At 29.8% G+C, this 25,114-nt stretch overlaps 2 protein-coding genes and 1 long non-coding RNA gene across 6 annotated transcripts in view; 1 reads left to right on the plus strand and 2 right to left on the minus strand.

Annotated features, from left to right (window-relative positions):
• Positions 1 to 25,114, minus strand: part of LOC122519902 (RING-box protein 2) — a 41,039-nt gene that overhangs the window by 13,655 nt on the left and 2,270 nt on the right. The gene's annotated exons all lie outside the window — the stretch shown is intronic.
• LOC122519901 (facilitated trehalose transporter Tret1) lies at positions 1,962 to 24,814 on the plus strand. Of its 4 annotated transcripts, XM_043639697.1 has the most exons (8): positions 3,272 to 3,351; positions 7,190 to 7,229; positions 13,772 to 14,257; positions 19,852 to 19,980; positions 22,252 to 22,375; positions 23,451 to 23,624; positions 23,742 to 24,118; positions 24,218 to 24,814. In XM_043639697.1, the coding sequence occupies exons 2-8, from the start codon at positions 7,197 to 7,199 to the stop codon at positions 24,797 to 24,799; spliced, it is 1,905 nt and encodes a 634-aa protein (XP_043495632.1). In that variant the 5' UTR covers positions 3,272 to 3,351; positions 7,190 to 7,196; the 3' UTR covers positions 24,800 to 24,814. The 4 variants fall into 4 exon arrangements, with proteins under 4 accessions (XP_043495631.1, XP_043495632.1, XP_043495630.1 ...); XM_043639696.1 differs by lacking the exon at positions 7,190 to 7,229 and having other exon boundaries at positions 1,962 to 3,351; XM_043639695.1 differs by lacking the exon at positions 3,272 to 3,351 and having other exon boundaries at positions 7,122 to 7,229.
• On the minus strand, positions 3,726 to 7,116 carry LOC122519903. The gene is made up of 2 exons (XR_006304394.1): positions 4,543 to 7,116; positions 3,726 to 4,459 (listed from the first exon to the last, which is right to left on the minus strand). It is a non-coding gene; the product is annotated as an uncharacterized LOC122519903 (long non-coding RNA).

Consider the following 25,114-nt stretch of genomic DNA (forward strand, 5'->3'; position numbering starts at 1 on the left):
AAGTTTGTAGTGGAGAAAGATACGGAAGAAAGAAGAAGCGGTAATAAGACTTCCAGGAGAAAGAGATGCCAAGAAGGCGTACGTGCGGTTAGGCGTGTGTGCAGAAAGTCTCTGTGTGTGTTAAAGAGAGAGAGAGAGAAAGAGAAAGAAAGAAAAAGAAAGAAAAAGGATGGAGAAAGAGAAAGACAAGTCTGACGACTGTATACGGACGAGTGCGTTGCCGAACGAGGTCGAACGACTCGAACCTTCTATGGGAGATCCGAGGTATTGCTGCTACTATCGTCACCATTCAAATGGATTTGCTTGTCTCTTCTCATAATCGCGATACGCTTTTCGGATATATATATATATATATTACCTGTTTACAAATTAGAAAGATTAATACGACTTTTATTCTTTCTCTTTTCTTTTCTTTTTTTTTCATTTTACCGCCAAAACTGTTTTACCGATTATGCTTAATTTCTTTTTATATTTAAAATTTTAATTTTCTTTTTTATTTTTATTATTTTTACTTTTGACGTCTTTTTATATTTGACTGACTTTTAAAATTTGCTTTCTTTTTCTTCTTCTCATTTTAGCTTCATTTTGTATATTTGAAATTAATTTCGTTTTATTTTTTTATATCAAGTCATTAAAACAAACCAAAATGATTGATTTCACTTTTGGAATTTTGTAGAATTATGCTTAACACTCATTATTTAGATTTGTCTTTCTTTTTCATTTAACAAAGATTTTTGTTATTAATGTCGAATAATAAATTATACGGCGGTGTATTGTAACTTTATTAATTTTGGTTTTTTTCTACATTTAGAGTTTTGTGATGTTAATCAATTTGGCAAATGAACGGCTATATATATATTATATTAATTTTAAGCTTATCTTTGATGTATCGCTGAAATAATTGTCTCCGTTATCATTTGGATACAAAATCGTAAATTATCGTCAACGAAAGTTCGGAAATTTTTTAACTTTTTTGTTCTTCATTAAATGCATACTTCGATGATGACAGACTTCGAATTTTATAGAGTTCTCTTATTTCAAAAATAAAAAAAGGAGGAAAAAAAATATATGAATGGAGATATGATTTATCAAGGAAAAAAAAAGAAAGAACAAGACTTCATTCATTTATCCTTATTTAATGATAGAAGTTTCTAGTAAAACTGTACGTGTGTGAGCGGTGAAAAAAAAGGTCTCATGTAATATATCTTTATAGATAAATAGATATAGAGTTGCATCACGATTAGATAAACCAACCATAGCACGCGATCATATAATACTCTTTTCTTTTTTTTCTTTGTTCTTTTTCTTTTTTATTTCATTCGTATCTACTTCTTCCTTTTCTTTCGGCCAAAGGGCACATTTCTTTACAGTCAAGTCTAGACGAAAAAATGGTCAGCTGAATACATTCAAACTCAAATAGAATGGTTTAAAGAATGAGGAGAGGGGATGAAAGGAATATAAAGAAGGACAAGAAAAAGGATGAGAATTTGAGTATCGTGCGCATACCAACGTAAAATCGTTTAACCGTTAAATAACAAAATTCTTATATATATGAAACCTGTAACACTTAACGACAAATGATCATATAAATAATGCAAATTCATAAGAAAAAAGAAAAAAGAAAAAAGAAAGAAAAAAAGATAAAAATGATTAAAGAAAATACGAGTGTTTCGATCAGTGACGCAACTTTTTCGTAAATAGTAACTGTTTTAATAATTGACGAATTTACTGGATAGAATGATTTTGATCGGATCAAACGTTACTTATAAATGTCGCATATCATATATATATATGTATTTGTATACACACATATACATATATCTGTGTAAGAACATCTAATCGACACAAGACGGTTTCCAATCCGCGGGTAATTCACGCGACTCACCGACTACGTCGGGTCGCCGTCTGGCTTGGTTCTATCCCCACCACTTGGTCAGGAACGCGCCCCGAGAAAAGAAGTGGGCGGTGCTTACGTCCGCAACGGCGTCTATATAAAAGAGACAAACCCTCCGATCTGATTAGCAAACCTTCCAAAAACCCACGAGTATTAACACGTGCATCTACGCGTATCCTTTCACCATCGATACTACCTTGACCACAACGATAAATTTAAATATACAAGTACGACAGATTACTGATCGATCATATATTTGATTAAATCATAAATAGTCGTATGTATATTTAATTTATATTAAATTATTTCAATGAATTTTATTCATCGAAGAATTTCATTGACGAATAATTAATCCTAACGAGGAGGAGGAAGACAGTAGAGAAGGGAAGATTACTCGATTTTAATCGAGAAGAAAAGAATAATTTAAAGAAGTTGAAGAGAAAAAAAAAAGGAAAGAAAATATATAGATAAAGAAAAATTAAAGAAGAAAAGCAACAAACGTAGGAATAATAAAAGCAACAGCAGCAGCAGTAGCAGCTGGTCGAGAGGTGTGCAGACGTCAGTAAAGTATAGAGGAAGGAAGCAACCGTTGCTATAAGGCGACTATAACGAACGGTGGTAGTGGCGGCGGTGGTGGTGGTTGTAGTGGTGGTGGTAAAAAGAGGTAGTTACCACGGTATAGGAGCTACGAGGCGTCATTTAGACTTTAGACGTTCCTGGAATCGCGTCACAAGGGTTGAACGGTGATATACCAATCAAACGTGACACATATATATCATAATCTCGTCATCGTCATCAGAAGTATCCTCAAAAGAAATTCCTGAGATTCATCTGTGATTAGAGTACAGAGATCACACAATTTGATTATAATCAAGAAGAAAGTGGACTCTTCGATAGGAAGACATCAAACAGCTGCTAGTTACAGGGACAGTAGTTACAGTAAATGATTATATTCTGTTGTCATAACAGAGCCACGTGTGTCGAGTAAAACGCGCACACTCTGTCGTGCCAAGGTTAGAAAACAGAAAAAAAATCGACGGAAGTAGTTATATCCTGGGCCGACAGAGGCATCCTGCCAGTTTCTGCGCACGTACCAACCACCCCAATCCCTACTTATATTTACTTCTACGTGTAACACCTGCTATTTGACAGGATACATACCAAGAATAAGGAGTTCAATTTTGATAACCAATATCAAATTACTTCTATTTCATTAAAAAACGATCATCAAGGAATCTTTTAAAAAAGAACAAGAAAAAAAAGAAGACAACTATCAACGACGTTCACCGGTACTTAGCCTTGATTGTAGGCCACAACGGCGGTGCAAAGGTGACAGATTGATACTTGAAAAAGAGAGAACCGGCATTACAACGCAAAACACGATGCCGTCTAACACGCAAAGGAGACAGATCATGCAACCATGGCCCCTGTGCCTTGTGCCCTTCGCAAAAACGAAGGTAAGCCAAGCTTACACTACCCTACGATATGTCCTTTTTCTTTTTATTTCTATTTTTTTGTTTCTTTTTTCCATTTCATTTTGTTAGTCCACAATGCTTCACTTCTTATGTTCATCGATCGTAACAGTGGCTGTTTCTTTACTCCTTATTATTTTCCTTGTAATTATTCATTGAAAATTTCATATTTATTTTCCATACGGTAATATATACGATTTTCTAAAAAATATATATATATTTATTCTAGTTTACATTATATGCAACACACCCGGCATTTCTCGTTTTGATTTTGCTCCTTCTCCCTTTATCCTTGATCGGTTCACGGCTGGCGCTAGCGTTCCATCTTCGTTCCTCTTTCTCTCTTTCTTTCTTTCTCCTTTTCTCTCTCTCTCTCTCCCTCTCTCTCCTTCTCCTCTCTAAGCCTCTGGAAAGTTCCATGATACTCGGCCACTGACACAACGACGACATCGACGACGATGAACGACGACGACAACGATACAATGGTGGTAGTTTCATGTTCATACAGCATCCTCGAGTCCGTACAACATGTGCATCCTTTTATTTTAACATATCCTACATATATAAACACACCCACACGCATGATCTTTTCCACTTCTTTCATTTCTATTCTTAACTTCTATTTTCTATTTTAAATTTCCCTTCCTTTCGTTTCTATTTCTAATTACCATCTTTTATTTTGTACTTTTAACAACGAGCGAATCTTAACGGTTGTTTTTATTCTTATCTTACCTTCATTGATTTCGGTTTTTTTTTAAATAAACAAACATTATTACAAGTCAAATATTACCTTTTCATAATTATGATAACAGCAGTCTCAACGGGTTTCAACAAAATTATGGCAAGAATATACGAATTATCTTTATCCCCGACTTTTCGTGCTATCGTTGATAAGAAAAATGATTAAAAACTCGAACGTATACCAGATAGAGAAACACAATGACTCGGTATGTTCTCTCTTCCTCTTCCTCTTTCTCTCTCGCTTCCTCTCTCTCTCTCTCTCTCTCTCTCTTTACGTTTTCTTTCGTACGGCTAACTTATCGTAAATTCTATTTTTACGAATACATGAAAGCAACATGCTACATACACGATTCTGAAACGAATTAAGCCGAACTATTCCGAGCGTTAGTTATACAACCCATGACGCACATTCTAATAACTAAATTTCATTTTTACCTTTCACGAGGAATTTATTTTCTTTTTTCGTTCTTCTCTCTTTATCACTTTTTAAAATTTGCAATACAGCATGTTTGATAATATTATGCGTTCTCTTCGACGTGTATTTTATCTAGTCTCCACCTTTTTTTCCCTCTTTCCCTTCGTCTCCTCCACTCCTCCCTACCCACTTCTTTCATATTTCTTTTTCATTCCCGTTATTCTTCAATAACTCGTCATGCTCATTTCACAGAGCATATATATTATATAAATACGTAAATACACGATGTGTGTTTTACTACGTATGCGCATGAGAAATATCGATTATTGTCGATAGATATAAATTATGCGCATGCGCGGACTTGAACGAAAAGCCCGCTCTATTTGTTCTCGCGCCGACGAGACCTTCGAACCTTTATCTCTTTCCCTCTTTTTTCATTTTTTTTCCTTACCAATGACCTCTAGCGGCATTTTCGAAACTAACAAGAGCGTATTAAAACCCCGCGAAAATTTGACCACGTACAAATTTTGTTCTTCCGTTTTATTCTGATTTTCTACGTTTTCATATCTTTTTCTTCTTGTTCTTTTTGTTCTTCTTCTTCTCTTCTTCCTTCTACTTTTTCTTGCAATATATTTTTATTTATCTTATTTTCTAGTTACGTTGACTTAACAAAATTCGTTTCGTTTGTACATACAATTTTTCCAAGATCGTAATAATCTTTCTTTGATTAGCAGGTGGTTTAGCAGGTGTATGGGAAAACGAAGATAATATTGTATGAAATTTGTTCGAAAAGAAAAAGAAATTCATCGAATCAGTTCCGTACTTTGTTGTCTTTTGATCCTGTTCTTTGTCGTTTTTTCTATTGTTGTTATTAACAATCGTTTATCTCTTTTTTTGTTTGTATTTTTTATTATATAAATTCGATTATTGTTGTTGAAAAAAGAAACTTCTTTTTTGGTAGTTAATTTAATTCGGCTTACATGTAACTACGATTTATAGAAAATGTAAAAAATATTATGATCTTAATTTAAAAAAACAAAATAAGATAAAATTTTTACAGGTGAATTACAGCAAACGTTCTTTAATCGTAAATGTGTCAATAATGAAATTTCAAAGTTTGACTAATCTTACAGGAGACTGTCTGCGGCAGACTTGTCGTCGTTCGCAAAATCATTATGTTTCATTATTTTTCCTTTTTATTTTCCTTTAAAGAAAAAAAAAAATAATAAGTCAATACATACATACATGTAACACAAAAGAAAAATGCAATAAACATTATTGTGTGACCGTTATCCATTAGCTTTATCGATATATCTTCTTCGGACCTATTTCCACTTATTTTATATGTCTATTACTATTTTTATTTTATTTTTCTCTAACGACGGTAGGTAGTTAAAAGAAAAAGGGAAACATTCGTCGCAAACGAGAATGAAGTTTACGGATTCGAAAGCACCAATCACCTCATCTATCGCATAAATATTTTTATTAATTATAAATTTATTTTATATTTAACAACAAATTCGTAAAATGCTTTTTTTTTATCTGTTCAAAGTGATCGTTTTTTCAAGTTTCATCCGCTTATGTTTTTAATTATGTACCGCATATCGATTTACGATTAGCATATCACCTGTTAGAATCATGCTCAGTTCGAAAAGTCAAATGATTCTATTTGATTGTTAAAACTTTTGATAATGATTCTTTATTTATCGTTATTGTCAAATCATTAGCCTTATCTCTTATAATGTTTTTCCTTATCACGTATTACAACAAAATTCATTAACGAAGATATTTTTTTTCTTATTGTTAGATTAAATCACAAGTACAATTGTTATCATAGATCATTGCAATGTCGCATTGTGCTAATGGTAAGAGCTGGTTGCATGCATTCACACGCTTGTACGATGGGTTGCCTAGCATTAAGGGGGGGAAAATTGACATTAACCGTTTACTTGATTTTTAACGTTTTAAAAATTGAGAGTTAAGAACATTTCTGGTTAGATCCGCATTATACCGGTTCCATGATCTATCTGTTTAAAATGAAAAATGGGGGAGAAAAGGGAAAGAAACAAAAAATTAAAAAAGAAAAATAGGATAGGAAAAAGAACAGAAAAGCGATGTACAATAGGTTACAAAGTTATCTGATCTTTCTTTTTTTCGACGCGTTTGTTTCTCCGAGAATGAAACTTATCGTTGAATACATACACTCTTACACGAGTTATTATGCTCCTTCAACATAATAAATCAAAGCCGTTGCATTCGTAGACATATTGTTCGTTTCGTTAAAGATTGAGTATACAAACAAAACGGGTCTTAAGTCTTTTTGTTCGGTGATTAGTCAACTAACAAGGGATCATAAATGGCTGCAATTTTCGATATTCCAAATACATAGAGTAAGAACAGGAGACTAGTTCGTACATATTCGGCTTCTCTAAAATTTTCAAACGGAATCTTTATCAGTTAGATCGCGACGATTGTTAGACACGGATAGGATATTTCCTATATCCTGAGAATCATTTGAATCATCTTTTAACGATAAATATATATATATATATATTTTAAAATAATTAGAAAAAATAAAAAAATAAAAAAATAGAAAAAACCATTATACTCGAAGATGAGGTCAGTGCAACCAACTCATGACTACGTTGTTGACTGTCATGGACGCAGCGCTAAAATGCTTCAAGGGCCACAAGCATCTACGTCGCTGGTACGTCATCAATGTTGCTCTAATGTCTAAATCAAATTTACCCCGCTTCTTCAGCGCATAGAAATCATTCGACTAGTTCATTGTTCTGCTGCGATAATGAATATAGTATATATACATATAATATATATAAAAAAAAAAGAAAAAAAACACACAGGAATAATTTAATAATAGACTAGAGAAAAAGGAAGCAAATAAAATTAATAATGATTAACGTCGTCTTTGGTACCAAGGTGAAATATTGTAATGTATTGATGAACAGATTGAAGATAAAAGTTTTTTATAAGAAAATATTATATTTATCGCGGATAGGGTGTTTTATAAATAAAATCGATCTTTCTCTCTCCCTCTCTCTCTCTTTCTCTATTTATGATACAATAATAAAAATAATAAAATAAAAAAAGAGAGAAAAAATAGGAAAAAAAATAATAACGTTTGACCGATGCACTGCAGCATGGATACAAACTAGAACCATTGTAGCCTGCACACAGGGTGTAGTACATTATCTTTTCCTGCTTTTGTTTGTTCTGAATTTTTATTTCATTCGTTCGTTCATTCATTCTTTTTCTTTTTCCAAATGATTTACCTCGATGGAACCTTGGCTTGTTAAGACAAAAGCAATTATACCATCATTACCATCCATCGTCACTTGCCTTGCTACGAAACACGCGAGATTTCGTGTCAACAATTTTTTTTCTTTTTTTTAAGGTCATTATAAATTCACGATAAATTCCGTTTTTACGGGAGGGGAAAAAAAAAGAAAAAAGAAGAAAATTGCACTGTTCAAAATGCCGTGTTTCAAAACGAGTTTGCGTGCTTAAAGAATTGAAACTAATAAGAATGAAATTCTTCGAGTAAGCTAAATCGTAAATTACGAATTCTATGCATCGATAGTAGTTCGTCGTGTTCTTGTATGTCAATAATTTTTTTTTTTTTTTATTTAAGAATATTACCACAGTAGCACGTTTAAAATTAATTCGTATTTAATAATTTCAATCTGTCTACACTTTTTAATAACACTTGTATGTACATAATTGTAACATATGTAAATACATATGTTGGTATATACGTCGCGAATTATAATTGGACGTTATATTTTTATCAACCATTTGCTCAAATTTGTTTCAGATATTTCCGATATTCTCTTTCTATATTTAGAAATATGAGTAAATATAAATTAATTAAAGTTTAAACACGCACGTTTTTAAACATAAATCATTTCAAAATAACGTCATTTCTTGTCAACAATATCCAAATAAATTTAAATACTTTGTAACTCTCTATATTATAATTCAATTATCCTTTTTTCGGGTTCGAGATGAATGAATGTTTCCGACTAAAAATTACTTCTTTTTCTTTTTTCTTCTTTCTTTTTTTTTAAGAAGATATCATTAAAAAATCTAATTTCTTAAAAAACGAGTCGACCTCGAAATACTTTTGAAACTGTCACTAAATAAAAACAACAAATTATTTTTAAAATTATCACGATAACAAATACACCATGTTCTTAAGATAAATATTTCTAAGAGTTTATAAAAACTTAGTAACATTATACTATAACTTGTTGTTAGATTTAAAAATAAATGAAAAAAAAAAGAAATACTAAATTAACGATTTATTTCTAAACATAGATAAAACGTTCAACTTTTGATAATTAGATTAACACGAAACAAACAAAGATATCAAAATGAGAAAAAGAGAAAGAGAGACAGAAACAGAAAGGGAGAGGAGGTGGAAAAAAGAAATATACTAGCATAAAGTATCATGCATCGTAGCACGTGGTAATGTGCTTGGATAACGCGTGCCAAGGAACATGAAACATGAAGTTGAAATCGTTACAAGTTCGTTTTCAGGGGCTTACAACCGTTTGCCTTTTCATTTCTATAATGAACACTCGGTAAAGATCTATCATAAATCTAATGACAAAGATAAGAAAACAATGAGTCTCGTTTATTTCATTAACGTTAAACTCTAACTAGAATAATAAATATAGAATAATAAATAATACTTTTCCGCGTGATTATGTGTTCTCACTGTAGTAACATATATTTATATAATTAAGTACTTATTTGATTTCATGCGATATCGGACGAGAATAAATCGTATAAGAATAATTAGTTGTTTTTTTTTTTTCCATAATAACAAACATTAATTGATAGTTCGTTTCTGGTAAAATATTTTTTGCTCACATAAAACCATATGTATATTGTATTTATGATTATTCGCATGATCCATCTTGAACTCGTCTAATTCTTCGAAATGATTTCTAACAGTTCATGTTGTTCGTTAGAAATATTTATATACACGTATAAATCGATTTAAAAAGAGCCATTTAGTTTCTAACGAAAAAAATCAACCATTATGAGATTTTTATTTCTTTTTTATTACATATAAACTATATATCGCGGCGTGAAAGTAGTTGATGTATTATTTACAGATTTTATAACCAATTTACTAGTTCATACCCGTCAACCGAGATAAGCAAAGATATTACCTTGACTCTTTAACTTGTCTAACAAGTTTGATATTTATTTAGAAAGTCTCCTATGAAATATAGTATTATATATGGATACATTAATACTATTAATACTATTATATTTTTCCCTCATCAAACATTACGTCATAGATAAGACAAAGCTCAATTGTATTTATAAGGAAATTACAAACATACAGGAAGAAATTTTTCATTTTTATATCTTATTAATAATTACAAAACTTAATTTGTAAGTTTGTAATTTGTTTGTTTTACAAATTCCTCTCTCTCTGTCTCTCTCTCTCTCTCTCTCTACTACTACTATTTTTATCAAATACGAATTAAAAGTGTAGAATAAAAATAAATTAAACAACAAAGCATACACACACATACACACACACACACACAAATACATACATAAAGATGAAGGTTTTTATATTAATAATAACTTTACTTATATATAATCCATAAAAAATATAAGCTGATCTGACGCAATATTTGTCAATGTTTACAATATGACAAGAAACGCGCGAGTTTTAAATCACGATATATTTACTACGGTCTATCGATCATCGATTATCGATTATCCATTGATTCGTATAAAAGCGAATACTCCCTCTATTTATTCGACCTTCGAACGAGAGAGAGAGAGAGATAACTTCGATGCATTCTACGATCAAAGACGTAATTTATCCAAAAATTCAATATTTATCGCGGCTACTATTTCGATCAATGTACAGACAGACAGACACATAATTAATATGCAAAAATGAAACCACGCTATTTAGATAACACTATCATTAACGTAAAGGATTGATATAGCCATTATTATTGGAAAGAGCAATCAAGGTGGTAGCTCGAGCTTGACGACAAATGATCAAACACAAGAAATCGTCTCGTTCTGTAATTAATTTCATCGTACTTACGCGTGTACGATAACAAAAAAATATGAATAAACATAAGATCGATGAGTATTTTTAGATGATATTATCGGAACGATTAATTTTATTTTAACGAACGTTTTCTTCTTCTTTTTTTTTTTTTTTTTTTTTTAAATCAAGCATACATTCATTTTCGAATCACTGCGTGTAAAGACGTGTTTTTATATAAAACGTAGTTTTTCGATATATCATTTTATGAATATTAAAATGGCAAGTAAAAAAATTCATTTCGAATCACTGCACGTTACACAGATGTTTACATGTGTAGTTTTTCGTAATAAAGTATCAATTTTTCTTTTTCTTTTTTAGGTATGCGAATGTTTTAAAATGCAAACACCTGATTTATTTCGAATCACTGCGCTTTGCCTGTTTACAATATGATTTTTTTTTTCTTTTTTTTCTTTTACATTGAAATAAAGACAGTGATTTGAAACTATTCCGTAAATATATATATACCCGTAAAATCATTTAATGAACTATTCGTTAAACAATTATATGATTGAATGTTTATATTATCATTTCAAATAACAGCCGTGAATCATTGAGTAAATATTTTGTAAACTCGATTGTAAATTTTATTCCATGTAATATATAATTACTAAACTATTTCGAACGGATAGAAATAATTTTATCTTATTTGTCGCTTTCAATTAATTTTGAAACAGTACGAAAAGTGAGAAAAAAAAATTATATAAATTTCACGACGATAAAAAAAATAGCGTTTAACGATGTCAATTATTATTACAAATGATAATTAAATAATTTATGCGACATAGTTTTGAAATTAACGATTAAGTTTATATAAGAAAGATTATTTTTTTTCTTTTTCTTTCTTCGCCGATGCAATAGATTTGATTATAAACGTTCTATAGATATATCGTGTAAGAATAAAATTATCATCTTTTCATAATAAAAAGAAAAAAAAAAGCTCGTTATTGTCGTTATACATATATTTCATAGCATCAAATGAATAAATGGGCCGATATAAAAGAGCAGCCATATTGACATCTATATCTTATTACTTTCGAGAAATCTATCAAGAAATAAACACAATTGTGGCAATGTGTAATCCACGTGATCACTTTGCTCCTCTCTGCGTGATTAACTTTCTATACTCTAATTATTTTTTCTCTTTTTTTTGGGATTAGGAATAAAAACATTTTCCTGACAAATTTTTCTTGCTTTTTCACTTGGAATATATCAGCATTAAAAAAAAAAAAAATCTTACAAAACATGTTAACCTCGAAAGAATGTGGAAAACTTTTACTAAATACAAATAAGAAAAAAAATTAATTCAATATTTTCCTTTTGAAATCGGATAACCCTGATTAAGAAAAATTTGTCTGACACATTTTTTTTTTTTTTTTTTTTTAAGAAAAATTTGAAAAGTCCTAAATTCTTTACACTCGTCATATTATGTTATATAAACTATAATTTCTAACTAATCACTGTTAGTCTTCTCAAGTTTATGCTTTGAAACTTATTCTTCAAAATTTTGGGGTATTAACAACGTGACGAATTTTCATAAATTAATTACTAGAATCTATAGCCCATGTTTAATAATAAGAAACAGAAAATACGAGAACAAACAATTTGCGAAAGTATAAGATTCAAAGTTTAATTACAAAGATCGTTAAAAGGTTATCGATAGCCGGGCTAAAAGTCATCTAATCTTAAAAAGTAAGCATTTATTCTTCGTCATTGCATGTTAGTAGTTGATAATGGACATCAATTTCTTCTCCCCACTTTGTTTTTCTTTCTTTTTCTATTTCATTTTGTCTCTTATTTCCCTCTTTTATAATAAAATTCTTGATAAAGCTCTAGTATATAAATACTGAAACATTGACCATCCAACCCCTCAACAAAGTACTTGCTCATTGAATGCACACCCAAAATTCAATCCTCTTTCCTTAGTTTCTTTCTTTAAAGTAAAAAGTTCTCTCGTCGTGTAATAAAAACAAATTCAAGGTAATTAAATTCCATTGAAACAAAAATTGTGAATCATTCAAAAAGGAAAAAAAGATTTGATTGAAAAGTGTTTCGAAAACATCTAATTTTGGATTTCCTGTTATCTGGAATCTGAACATTTAGGAAAACGTTAGAAAGGTATTTGAATACTTCATATTGTTCCTTATTGTTAAATTTTATTGTTTTATTGTTAAATTTATTTGGACTTTACTTTAAAGATTGTGAATCATTCAAACAAACAAAAATGTTTTAAATAATCTTTTTTTAAATAGAAACATTGAGGGTAATAATATTGTTAAAAAAATGTATATTTCACGGCATGTTCTTATTGTCACGTTCTTATTATACTAATTTAATATTTGTTTTTTTTTCTTTCTTTTTTTTCATAAAAGAAAAAAAAAGGAAAATATATATTTGAGCAAATTTATGAGATCTTAAGTCTTTTTTGTATTTTTTTTCGTGAGGGTATTCATATTTCGTAAAGATATTTTTTCTTTTTTTTTACGTCCATTGTTATGTAATGTCCAATTTTATATAAATCTGTTTACATCATATAAACTGTTAAGCATGAGAATTTATCACAAAATGAAGGAAAAAGTTCAAGTCCAGTACCGTCCAGTACGATCAATTTCTTCTAGTTCTTTCCAGTTTTAACTACATCGGTACACAAATAATAATAATTCTTTCATTCCTGATATGCGTAATAAAATCAATGAAATTAATTTGAATATGGCCAATATTAATCCTACGAGTATATCTGTGCATGATAAAAAGATTTTAACTGTAATCTCGTCAAAATGAAAAAAAAAAAAAGATAGGAATAATATTACACGACAATTCAACATTATTAAATTTTAGAAAAGAGTATAATTTTCTTTTAAATTATTATCACTCAAATGACTATACAATTACACACAATTATATTATTCCTTGTAGACACTTTGTTTGTTAACAATTCAGAATTTTAAATTATTGCAATAAATAGCACGAATTTATAAATTGACCATAATGTCTAAACAAATATCTATGAATCTTCTATTATGAGAAACATGCCACTGTTATCGAGATTCGTCATTAGCATTTTTGTTATAATCCTATCATTTCTATTAATTAAAACTACAAATTTAATCGATTATATTTTTTGTTTTTTGTATATTTCATAGGAGCGGAGTGTTTTACCAAATTACTATACGAGAGTCCCGTCTATCGCGAGATCTTCAACAACAAGTTCAGGCATAACATTAGATTGTGCTTCGAACGCAACTCTCGCAACAAACGTAAGTCCTTTCAACAGTCAAACAGCCCTTCTCGTGGAGAAGAAACAATCACCGAGCGGTAGCAACAGCGCATCAACCAATCATTATTATGTCGAAAATTTAAGAAACAATCACCAACTTTTCAACAATCAACAATCGCAGAAAACCCTTGCTGGTTCAAGGATTTATGATCCTTTAAACAAGGGTCTCGACGTTGATTACAAACAATTAGATCCGTTGCTAGCCAAGGATCTTCACGAGCCTACGATAAAAGGGCTAATGAGTATCAATCAGGAAGAAAAGGATAAAGATGCGACGCAAGAAGTCGAACGTTTACCCCCATCACAATTTCAAAAGGATCAAGATTTATCACCGAAACGATTTATCAGACAGGTAAGTTTGTGTATAATGGTGTGCACGTTATTCTTAGTCTGCTATTTATTTCGTCTGTATTTTGTAACATTATTAATCAAATATTTATAATAAAATAGCGATGGATATATTAATAATGATCAGAGTTATATTTAAATATTTTATATATTAAATTATTTCATTTAAAAAATAGATAATTAATATTATCCAATATTTTTTTGTTATCAATATGTGTAATCAGAGATATCAGTAGATAGTATTATAAAATATTATTCTGTTATAATATTTGAGCATAGATTATTCGTATATATTTTGTATCAATAGATAACCCTAAATCAACTTTGCCCTTATTATAAAAACTGGCCAATTGTAATCAAGTCCATTTATTGGGTCAATAGGCTATAAATTAAATAAATATCTATTTATCTATCCATCTACTGACCATCTATTTAAAATACTTTAAAGTTATTATTTATATTAACAAAAATATTTATATATACTGATCATTTATTATGTAAAAATACTGACCAAATAAATAGAACTGTTAATGTTACGTAATATTTAAATTATTCTGATATATGTATAGTTTTATTTTTTATTTTTTTTTTTAAGTAGAAATGATTTAAGCATTTTTTTTATTGCGGGAAAAAAATATTATTTATGATTAATCACACTATTGTTCCGATTAGTTCATGTTTCATGTTATCATTAGTTTCTCCTTCAGAAGATAACGAACTTTTAGACTTAACCTCGTTTAAAAAAAAGATAAAGAAACAAAATTATTAAGGACATAAATGAAATTTAACATTTTCTTTTAAAAAAGAATAAAAGCCTAATCGATATTTATATTTATTTGATATTTTTGGTAATGTTCGTTGAACAAAAAATATACTACTTAAGAATTTGTTCATTATAAAGTGATTAGAGAAAAGCATTATCTCGAAAAGAATTGAAAATTTGGAAATTATTGGAATAAATTTGAATGAAAGTAGTTAGTATCTTCGTGAGGTGAAAGTGATGTCAGGTATCTTTCAAATTCTGCATTGTTGTGATCCCGTATGCTATGCTTAACATCTTTAGTTAATTTGTTTAGTAGTCTTTTATTACTACTTGCTTTATTTTTCTGCCACCTAGCATTAGCTTGCCTTTTTAATTTTTTTTTATGCAAAATATTGCTAGGATATGACGGGATTTTTCTGGATAAAACATTTTGAGATGTAGACGCCCAGGCTGTTTCTTGTATAGCATCTGTTAAATTATTAACTACTTTTTCTATTTGAAAAGAGGTCTTAAGCGGAATATTACAGTTCAATTTGGATTCTAAGATTTCTTTAAAGATCATCCAATTTGTACTTCCATTGCACAGAGTTGGTGATTTTTTATATAGGATAGGTTTTGTTCTGGTATGTGATTATTATGGGTGAATGATCAGAGCTGAGTTCAAGAGATGATTCAGTTTTAAAGTGAAGATTTGCAAATTGATACGAACTTATCGGGCATTCCAATATATGTATATTAAATTATGTAATTATCATAATTATATATGTAATGATTGTAGAAAATTTCAATACAATTTATAAATATGTTAAATGGAGACACACAACAAAATTCTTTATCGTACAATATCGCGTTATTTTTTCACCACTCATATTCGCAATTGTAAAATAATATATTATTTTTTTGTTTAATCTCGCATGAAATGAATATAAGAAATAAGTAATAAGATCGAACTACTAAGTTTTATAATAGGATTTTATTTAATCAAGATAAAGCTTTCTCGTTACAAGAAGCCTTCGCGTAAAGTATCTTTTTACGTATTCCGTACACCACAAATAACAGATTGAATCTACAATACAAACTATATATACCTAAATATAGTTACCATATATACGCAAATGTCAATTTTCTTCAATATTATAAATTCGTTAATTAATTAGTTTTCTCTTTTCTTTTTTCTCTTCTTTTTTAAATAAAATTATAAATTCATTTTGGGAGAGGGGGTTTCTTTGTTAATGATATAACGATATATATGTATAAAAAAATACGTGTGTGCAAATTAAAATATTGATAACGGTTTACTGATTAATGTACTATTAACCTTTCTGCTCCGGTGCACTTATGAATTAATGTGTTTGGTGCTGACGTACTAAACGCTTATGAATTATGATGCTTGATATGATATTCGTATTTGATCGTCAATATTTCGATGACGTATATGTATACATGTGTTCTTCGTATCTCATTGCGAGTGTCCACTATTTGATGGCGTATAAACAGTGCTGAACAAAATTATTAGCAGAAATTATATTATTTTTATAGCATACTCGTTAGAGTAAATCTTTAAAAGAAAAAATTCTATATTTAATTTATTTATTTAATCTACCGAGCCTAAAATATTAATATATTGTAAATTACGAAACTTACGTCGGTATAAACTAAAAAAAAAATAATAGGAAGCATATATAAAGTTCCATTTCTAGCTTAAAAAAAAATTATTTTTAATTATTAAAGCTTTATTTTTGTTATTATACACCTAATTAATCTCTTAATGATTAATAACATATACACAAATTTTTTACTCGATATATATACATTAAGAAAAATAAATAAATAAAAAAAAACGTACTTTTTAAAGATTTACGAAAAATGTTGTATAAAATTTGAGCCAACTGATATTTTTGTTCAGCGCTGTTCGAAGTGAAAATGTTATTAAATTAATAAGACCGATCGTTATAAATGTTCGAGTTTTTTTTCAATTAATTTTCATTCTATGTACAACTGGACAAACATAAAAAAGAAAAATTATAATAATAATAATTATAAAAAAAAAAACATACATAGATAATTTGATACGAGCTAAATACGAAGAGAAAAATCGAATAACTTCAAGTAGTACGAACGTTAACGTGGTCCGCCAATGATACATACGTCTCAGAAGAGAGTTAGGAATTTCCTACAATGTTAATGCTTTTAAATTAACATTTTATGGATCTTATATATCACGGTCATTCGGTTTAAAAAAAGAAAAGAAGATGAAATATTTTACATATTCCCCACTAACAATAAATATTTGCAAATTGTACCAAGAACGTAGTCGTTTCCATAGTTTTCGCGGCATGTTTGTTGTCTTTGAAATAATATCCCATTAATCCTTTAGCGATCTCATACTATTCAACGTCAAAGTTTCAAGGATGGCCGCAATCCTTGATCCATTTTTTCATTTACTCATTCAACTTCTCGCTTAGATAGACCGACACACGAGGTTACCGCAAACACTAAAGTTCATGGAACAAAAATTACGATAAACAATTAATAAATCAAAATCAATTTAAGAAAAAGGAAAAAAGATATAATTAGGCGAAATATTGCACGAAAATAAATGAACAAGATTTTTCGTTATCCGTGTATATATATATAAACGTTTTATCTTTTTTTTTCTTATCTTAATTTGATTCGTGTTCTATTTAACGGTTAATAAAAGTATGTATAGAGTAGAAAGGACGAAAAAATAATTATAAAAAAGAAAAAAGAAATTGACATACGTAAAAAAGATAGATAATTTGTTGGAGAGAAAAGAAAGAAAAAAAAAAAGAAGTGTACAACTGTTTTTTACATTTGTCTATTTTAATCACTTAATTACAATTATTCCGTTAGTGTACTTTTGCACACATGTTATGTCTATTCTTGTAATAACTAGATGATACAATGAAAATTTTAAGAAAAGAAGCACTGTCTCTCGACAAAACGACTCGTCGTTTGTAATATCACCTTGTGTTACCGCTGCTGACCTTGCTTGAACAGTATAATGATAATTCTCAAGATATCTTTTTTAAATATGCCATACACATGTCAAATCAATAATCGCTTCTTTTTTTACTTGGAAAATCCTCAACGATTAAACAAATCAATTGATTAAAAAAAAGAACAAAAGAATAAGATAAAATAGAAAAGAAAAAAAAAAAAATAAACTGATGATAAATCTTATCGATAATTTCGTTTATAGTTTTGTTAAAAATTTCAAGATACAATAGAAAGTTAATTATTATCCTATTTTGTGTATTGTATCGCGAGTTTACAATTATACGAATAGAAATTATTTTATTAAATAATTATGTAACAGTGATCTCTTTGAATACTATTCTTAAAGTAGTAAGATTGAACGGTATGAATATTGAAAGCGAAAGTAAAAAAATTCGAAGGAAACAACCTTATCCTTGTTTTCGAAATAACATTCATTGAATTATTCCACGTAAGAAACTAGTTACTTACTTATTTGCGTATACGAAAGTTTGACTGTCGGTAAAATTGAATTCAAAGAATTACTACCACTACTATTACTACTATTTACAACTATACATAAATCTCGAAAGAAAACAGGTTTTTCGAAAAAAAAAAGTTTTTAATAACTAAACTCTATACGTGACATTTATCGTTAGAACGATAGAATACTTCCACTTCCACATTTTCAATCACAAAAAAAAGAAACAATAAAAAAAAGAAAAGAGGAAAAAGAAAGAAAAAAAGCGAAAAAAATGATGATGATCCTACGTTAAGGACGATTCAAACGAATGATTGTATAAATCGTGAATCAAGTTAATTTTAACGAGTACATACTTATACTTACGTCTAACTTGTTAAACATCGCGAACAGAACGCGACAGACCTTGCAGTGACTTATTGTAAAAGAGAAGGGATGGGTTGCCCCCCCATGAGAGCATATTGCCTCTATATAAACGAGGAGAACCACCCGGCAATCCATGAGTGTCAATAGCTTATATTATACCGTTGACACCGATAACTTCCGTTCGAATAGTAGTAAAATTCTAACTTCATTCTTTTGAATCACCGACAAACTTCAACAAGTTTTCATTTCGTCTAAAGTGTGTTAACGATTTACATTCGGGGATATATTTTTGTGTCACTTAAATTTTTTTAATAATATTATTATTGTTTTTACTATCTTTTTATTATTATTATTATTACTATTATTATTACAACTGCAAATAAGAAAATACGAGAGTGTATTTATTTAACAAGTCGACTTATTATAATTTTCCGATTTTGAATCGGTTTTGAAACGTTGTTGAAAACCTGGAAGAGAAATCTAATAACCATAATCATGAAGATTTTAATGCGAGCAGATACTCATATCAATATAGAAGTGCCGGGAAACAAACCAGCGCCTAAGGCATGTTTTACTCAGGTACGAGAGAATAGGAAATGTAGGAAATGATAATAGTGATGATTATAATGTTGATGATGATCTCGAGATTGATAAAAGGAACTTATCGTTTGCAACATCCTAAGATGATCATTATAATCGTCAGTTATATACGCGAGAAGGAAGTTACGAAGTATTATGAACAATTTACTTTCTAATGTGTTTCTTAGTGTTTTGTCTTCATCGATCGTACCGTCAACGATCGCGAGTCTAAAAAGAGCAGAAATAAATCAAAATGAAGTAACAAAAAGAAAAAATAAAACCGACAGAAACGTTAGTGTACACCCCCCGTGTATATGCATTTGTGTCGTCTGTGTATGTGTGTGTATGTGTGTGGATATGAATGATTCATATATAGAACAAAATAAATATTATTTCATTTGTGTTTTTAAAGGTATTGGCAGCCTTAACACTTTCATTGGGTTCCCTCGTTGTGGGTTTTGCCTCTTCCTATACGTCGCCAGCCCTTGTTTCTATGCAAAGCAATGCAACTGATACAAACTTTGAGGTTACCAAACAAATGGTGAGTACTAATATTATTTTCTTTTCTTTTTTTATTATTACATAGTCATTTCATTCGATTATTGTTACAATTATCAATCTATCTCAACAAGTACGTATTATACATTGAACGATTAATGTATGGATGTAGAACAATCATAGTAGCTAATTTGTCATTATTCTTTTATAAACAGAAGCTCTTAGAAAACGTTAAAAATTGTATTATTCCAAGGAACATAAAAAATGTAAAGAGGGAGATGGGGAAGAAAAAATAACTTCATATAAAAAAATATTTCTAAACGTACGTGCTGCGATAAAGACTTTTTTAATAACATATTTTTCTTCGAAATACAACTTACATTAAGCATTATCCTACGTTCGTAAATGTCCAACACTCAAGGTTGCCGAATATATATCACCGGTTCGCATGCTCTCGGATATTTCCCTGATTACAACATTTTTTTAATGATAATACTCTAATAATGGATCGTGGAAAATTAATTTAACAAGAATTTGAAGTTAATATGAGTACATACGCATTTTATGAGTTCGAATATCAAGTACCGATAACCGTGATCAATTTAAATTTAATCGTTCCAAGAAGAATAAAGTAAACCAGAAACGTAAAAATTTTTAAAATAAAAAGTTTGACGCTAGAGTAGTGAAAGATTGAGTATTAATTAAAAAAAAAAAAAAAAAGAATTCGGTTTACTCATACATTTTCTCTTAATAAAATTAAAACTACTGTTTGTTAATTTGTTTAACGTAAGCAACACTTGCGTTTACTGATACGGAATTGATCGATTTATACCTAAGCAATCTATTCCAGACGAAACGTGTGGTGCAATCGGGAATCATTCTAAATTCGATACTGATGAGTTACGATTACGAGCAATATATATTGATTATATTGGGTTGACCAATTTAATTTAATATATTATAGTAAATAATACTAATATTTTTTAATGAATATCTTTGGTATTTGATAACTAAATAAATAATAATATATTTTACTTTTTTTTTATTAAGACGTTTTTCTCATTTTATATCTAAATAAAAGCAGAATATGTTTAAATAAAAATATATTTTAATATCTTATCGTTAATAGTATTGTTTTATTACAAAAATATCTCTTTATTATTTCATAATAGTTAAGTAGTTTGTTTACTGAAACACTTCACATAGTATTTAATATTTAAATAAACAAGAGTGACATTTTTTTTTTAGACAAGAGTGTAATTTTTTCAATATTACTTATTGGTCAACTCAATATATATCGATATAATTTTCTTCAAGATTATTAACGAGACGAATGATTTGTTACGCTTGGAGAACCTTATAGAGAACTCCAAAAGGTATAATACGTATAATCTTCAATATTAGAAAGGTCAATAGATGATTAAAAATTTAACCTTAAGTGCGTCATTGGTGCGTGGTCAGGGGCGCGATGGCCTGATTACAATTCGATTGGTCGAACGAATGTTGAACCTCGCTTATGTCCAACCGGATTGGTCAAATCGATGGACACGCCAAAGCCGATGATGACTATTTGCAATGAACAATGACACCACGAGTTAACTTCTACGCTCACGTCTTTTACAATCACAAATGGTTTTTTGCGTGTTCGCGATTATCCGTCGAAATAAATTATTGACTTGACTTCTTATAATAAATATAATATCAAACTTTTTAATAATTAATCAATTTAAAAAATATTAAACATTATTTAAAGATATATATAACTATACTAATTATATAATTATATAACTATGCTAAATTTTTATTTCGATACCAAATGCAATAGACTTATTTATTTAAATATTTTTAATACAAAATACTAGGATTATTAATTTAAATATAATTTATCAAGTATTCTGATATTACTTATTAGTCAACCCGATGGATTGTTTGATGACACTTTCGAATTATTTTATCTCACTTCGAGCTTCAAAATCATCGTGTTTCCTTTTTTAATTTTAAAAAGAATCGAATTAAGAATGGCAATGACTCGTAATAAATAATCTCAAGGGATTGCTTCCTTGACCCCTCTTCTTTCGGCTTCATTTAAATTCGAAGGACGATATAATGATTGGATCCTATACTCTTCGTCATCTCACGTGCGTACGTGACTACTTTACTTACACCGCACGACAAATCTAACGCACAAATATTTCTTATGTGTGGTACGATCTGAATGCTCATATTATAATGTGAATGACCATTTTAAATAAACGATCTCGGTATTTTCAAACACGAATATAACTAATCAATATTTGTCATTGACATTTTACAGGGTATGTGGATTGGATCGATCATGCCTCTGAGTGCACTTATCGGAGGTATAGCTGGTGGCCCATTCATTGAATATTTAGGAAGAAGAAATACTATTCTTGGAACTGCTGTGCCGTTTATCGTAGGTAAATATTTCGAATTGCATTATATTCTTTAATATTTTCGTATTTTTTTTTTTGAAAAATTTGTTTATCCTGAACCCGGAAATAATTGTGTTATAGAGGATTACAACCTTATTTCCGCGCTGTGAAATAAGATGTTTAAAAAGAACAAACATTCGTTACGTATATATATATTATGATTTGTATAATATAATACTTTAAAAATTTCATCAATGATAAAACTCGCACATCGATGAATTATTTCTCTTCGGCACACTGTCGCGAATAATTAAATCATTTCATTAAATTTATGATTACAAAACAGAGTCATTATCGTATTGTTTTTTTAACCTCGCTTACTTAATTAAATATTTAAATTAAGACTTAATTAAATATTTGTTTATAAACCCGTGATAGATATCGATTAGAAACCTTGATACTTTCTCGAGATTTGTCGCCACTTAATCAACAAAGTAAATAAGTTGTTTCTTTGTCAGAAAAAGAAATCATAAAAAAATTCGCCCCTATCTCGTTTCTATTATTCTATTTTATTTTATTTTTATTTTTTTTTGTATTAATATAATTTTTTTTCTTGTTTATTAATATGACAAGATTTACGTTCGGCTACGAAAGGCCTTGAAATGAAAAGATTAAACAATTTAGTATATTTATAATGATTCGAACGAGTTCTCGTTTACGTGCGTATATATAGTTAACATTATCGCTCCCACGTGCAGAGACATTTAATATGCGTAATAAATCTGCAAAGTTATGCTTACGATCATTTAAAAGATGTGGCACTTTGGCAAACAAACAGCATATCGCGTAGAATTTGAAATAACGTAATATCTATCCGTTCATCCGTTAATTAATGTAAAGATTTTTTTTTCTTTCTAACTGTTATTATATCACATTTTTTCCTCCTACCCTCCTCCCCATCCCCCACTTTAACTGTATTCATGCATAATAAAGTACGTTGTATTTTTAAATACGTTACGTCAATTATCACGACATTTGTCACGTAATAACAACGTTCGGTTTATTTCCACACTAAATACATTAAAGTATAATTAATATTCTATTTGCTCTTTCTTTTCAGCTTGGGTTCTCATCGGTTTGGCTCAAAATATTCCTATGATACTTGCCGGACGTGCTATTTGCGGTTTTTGTGTAGGAATAACTACCCTATCACTTCCGGTTTACCTGGGTGAAACGATACAACCTGAAGTTCGTGGATCGTTAGGTTTATTGCCTACGGTCTTTGGTAACACCGGTAAGTTTAATAAATAAATTTAATTAAATAAATAATAAATTTAACGCAACACGTTCTGATCTTACATAAATGGAAAATTAATTCTTTTAACATTATTTATTTGAATTGTTCTTTTAGGTATTCTAACATGTTTCATAGCCGGCATGTATTTAAATTGGAGATATCTTGCGCTGCTCGGTAGTATTTTTCCAGTACCATTCCTCCTATTGATGTTCTTGATTCCCGAAACTCCAAGATGGTACATCTCAAAGGGTAAAACGAAACGCGCACGCAAATCTCTCCAATGGCTACGCGGTAAAAATGCAGATATTACCGAAGAATTGACAATGATCGAAGAATTACATGTAGAAAGCGAGAAAGATATGCAAAATGGATTATCAGAATTACTTAAACCAAGCCACATCAAACCCATTTTGATTTCATTGGGTCTGATGTTTTTCCAACAGATGTCTGGTATCAACGCTGTTATCTTTTACACCGTTCAAATCTTCAAGGTTCGTATCTAATCGATCATATGTCCCTTGTATTATTAGTTTTTTTTTTTATAACCATGAGATATGTATCTACTAATATTCTTTTTTTTCTATACACAGGATGCCGGTAGCACAATCGATGAAAATATCTCGACCATAATCGTTGGTATCGTCAACTTTTTATCAACTTTCATCGCTGCAGTGGTGATCGATAAGCTTGGCAGAAAAATGCTTCTATATGCCAGTGGGATATCTATGTCCATAACACTTTTCACTCTTGGTTTTTACTTCTATGTAAAAATGGGTGATACTGACGTATCCAATTTCGGATGGATACCATTGCTGAGCATGATCATTTACGTGATCGGTTTCTCATTAGGATTTGGTCCAATCCCATGGTTAATGATGGGTGAAATCCTACCAGCCAGAATTCGTGGTACAGCAGCTAGTATCGCCACGGCCTTCAACTGGACGTGTACATTCGTAGTTACGAAAACTTATGAAGACTTCAAAGAATTGACCGGCGCACACGGAACATTCTGGTTCTTCGGTATCATTTGTGCGCTCGGTGTATTTTTCGTTTATATATGGGTACCAGAAACACGTGGTAGGTCACTCGAAGAAATTGAAAAGAGATTTGCAGGACCAGTGAGAAGAATGAGCGCTGTAGCTAACTTGAAACCAACCCCAATGGGTGTCTAATTGTTTTTTTTTTCTTCTTCTTTCTAATTTCTTTTTTTGTAAGTTTCTTATCCGTTTTATATTATCTATTATTATTCCTTTTTTTTTATTGATGATCAATTTAGAATGAATAAGCTATCGACAAACAACTATCGCGCAATAGCGATCCAAGCTTAAGCATGAGGTAAATGATCTTAGAATAATTCTTCTTGAGATGAAGCGTGATTGCTCTCTCTTTCTCTTTTTCTCTTTTTCTATTTTTTTTTTCTCTCTCTCTCTCTTTCTCTCTTATAATTCTTCTGATAATTACTCTTAATTAATTGTCATTAATTAGAT

This window comes from Polistes fuscatus, unplaced genomic scaffold (genome assembly GCF_010416935.1).
Source record: "Polistes fuscatus isolate 324 unplaced genomic scaffold, CU_Pfus_HIC Scaffold3, whole genome shotgun sequence".
In the NCBI taxonomy this organism is placed as follows: domain Eukaryota; kingdom Metazoa; phylum Arthropoda; class Insecta; order Hymenoptera; family Vespidae; genus Polistes; species Polistes fuscatus.

What these genes read in the sequence shown, in the direction of transcription:
- LOC122519901 (XM_043639695.1), top strand. Translation starts at nt 7,137, where the DNA reads ATGAGGTCAGTGCAACCAACTCATGACTACGTTGTTGACTGTCATGGA. An exon ending in CACAAGCATCTACGTCGCTG is followed by an intron (nt 7,230 to 13,771) that starts GTACGTCATCAA and finishes TATATTTCATAG; the next exon opens with GAGCGGAGTGTTTTACCAAA. An exon ending in TGCTGTGCCGTTTATCGTAG is followed by an intron (nt 22,376 to 23,450) that starts GTAAATATTTCG and finishes CTTTCTTTTCAG; the next exon opens with CTTGGGTTCTCATCGGTTTG.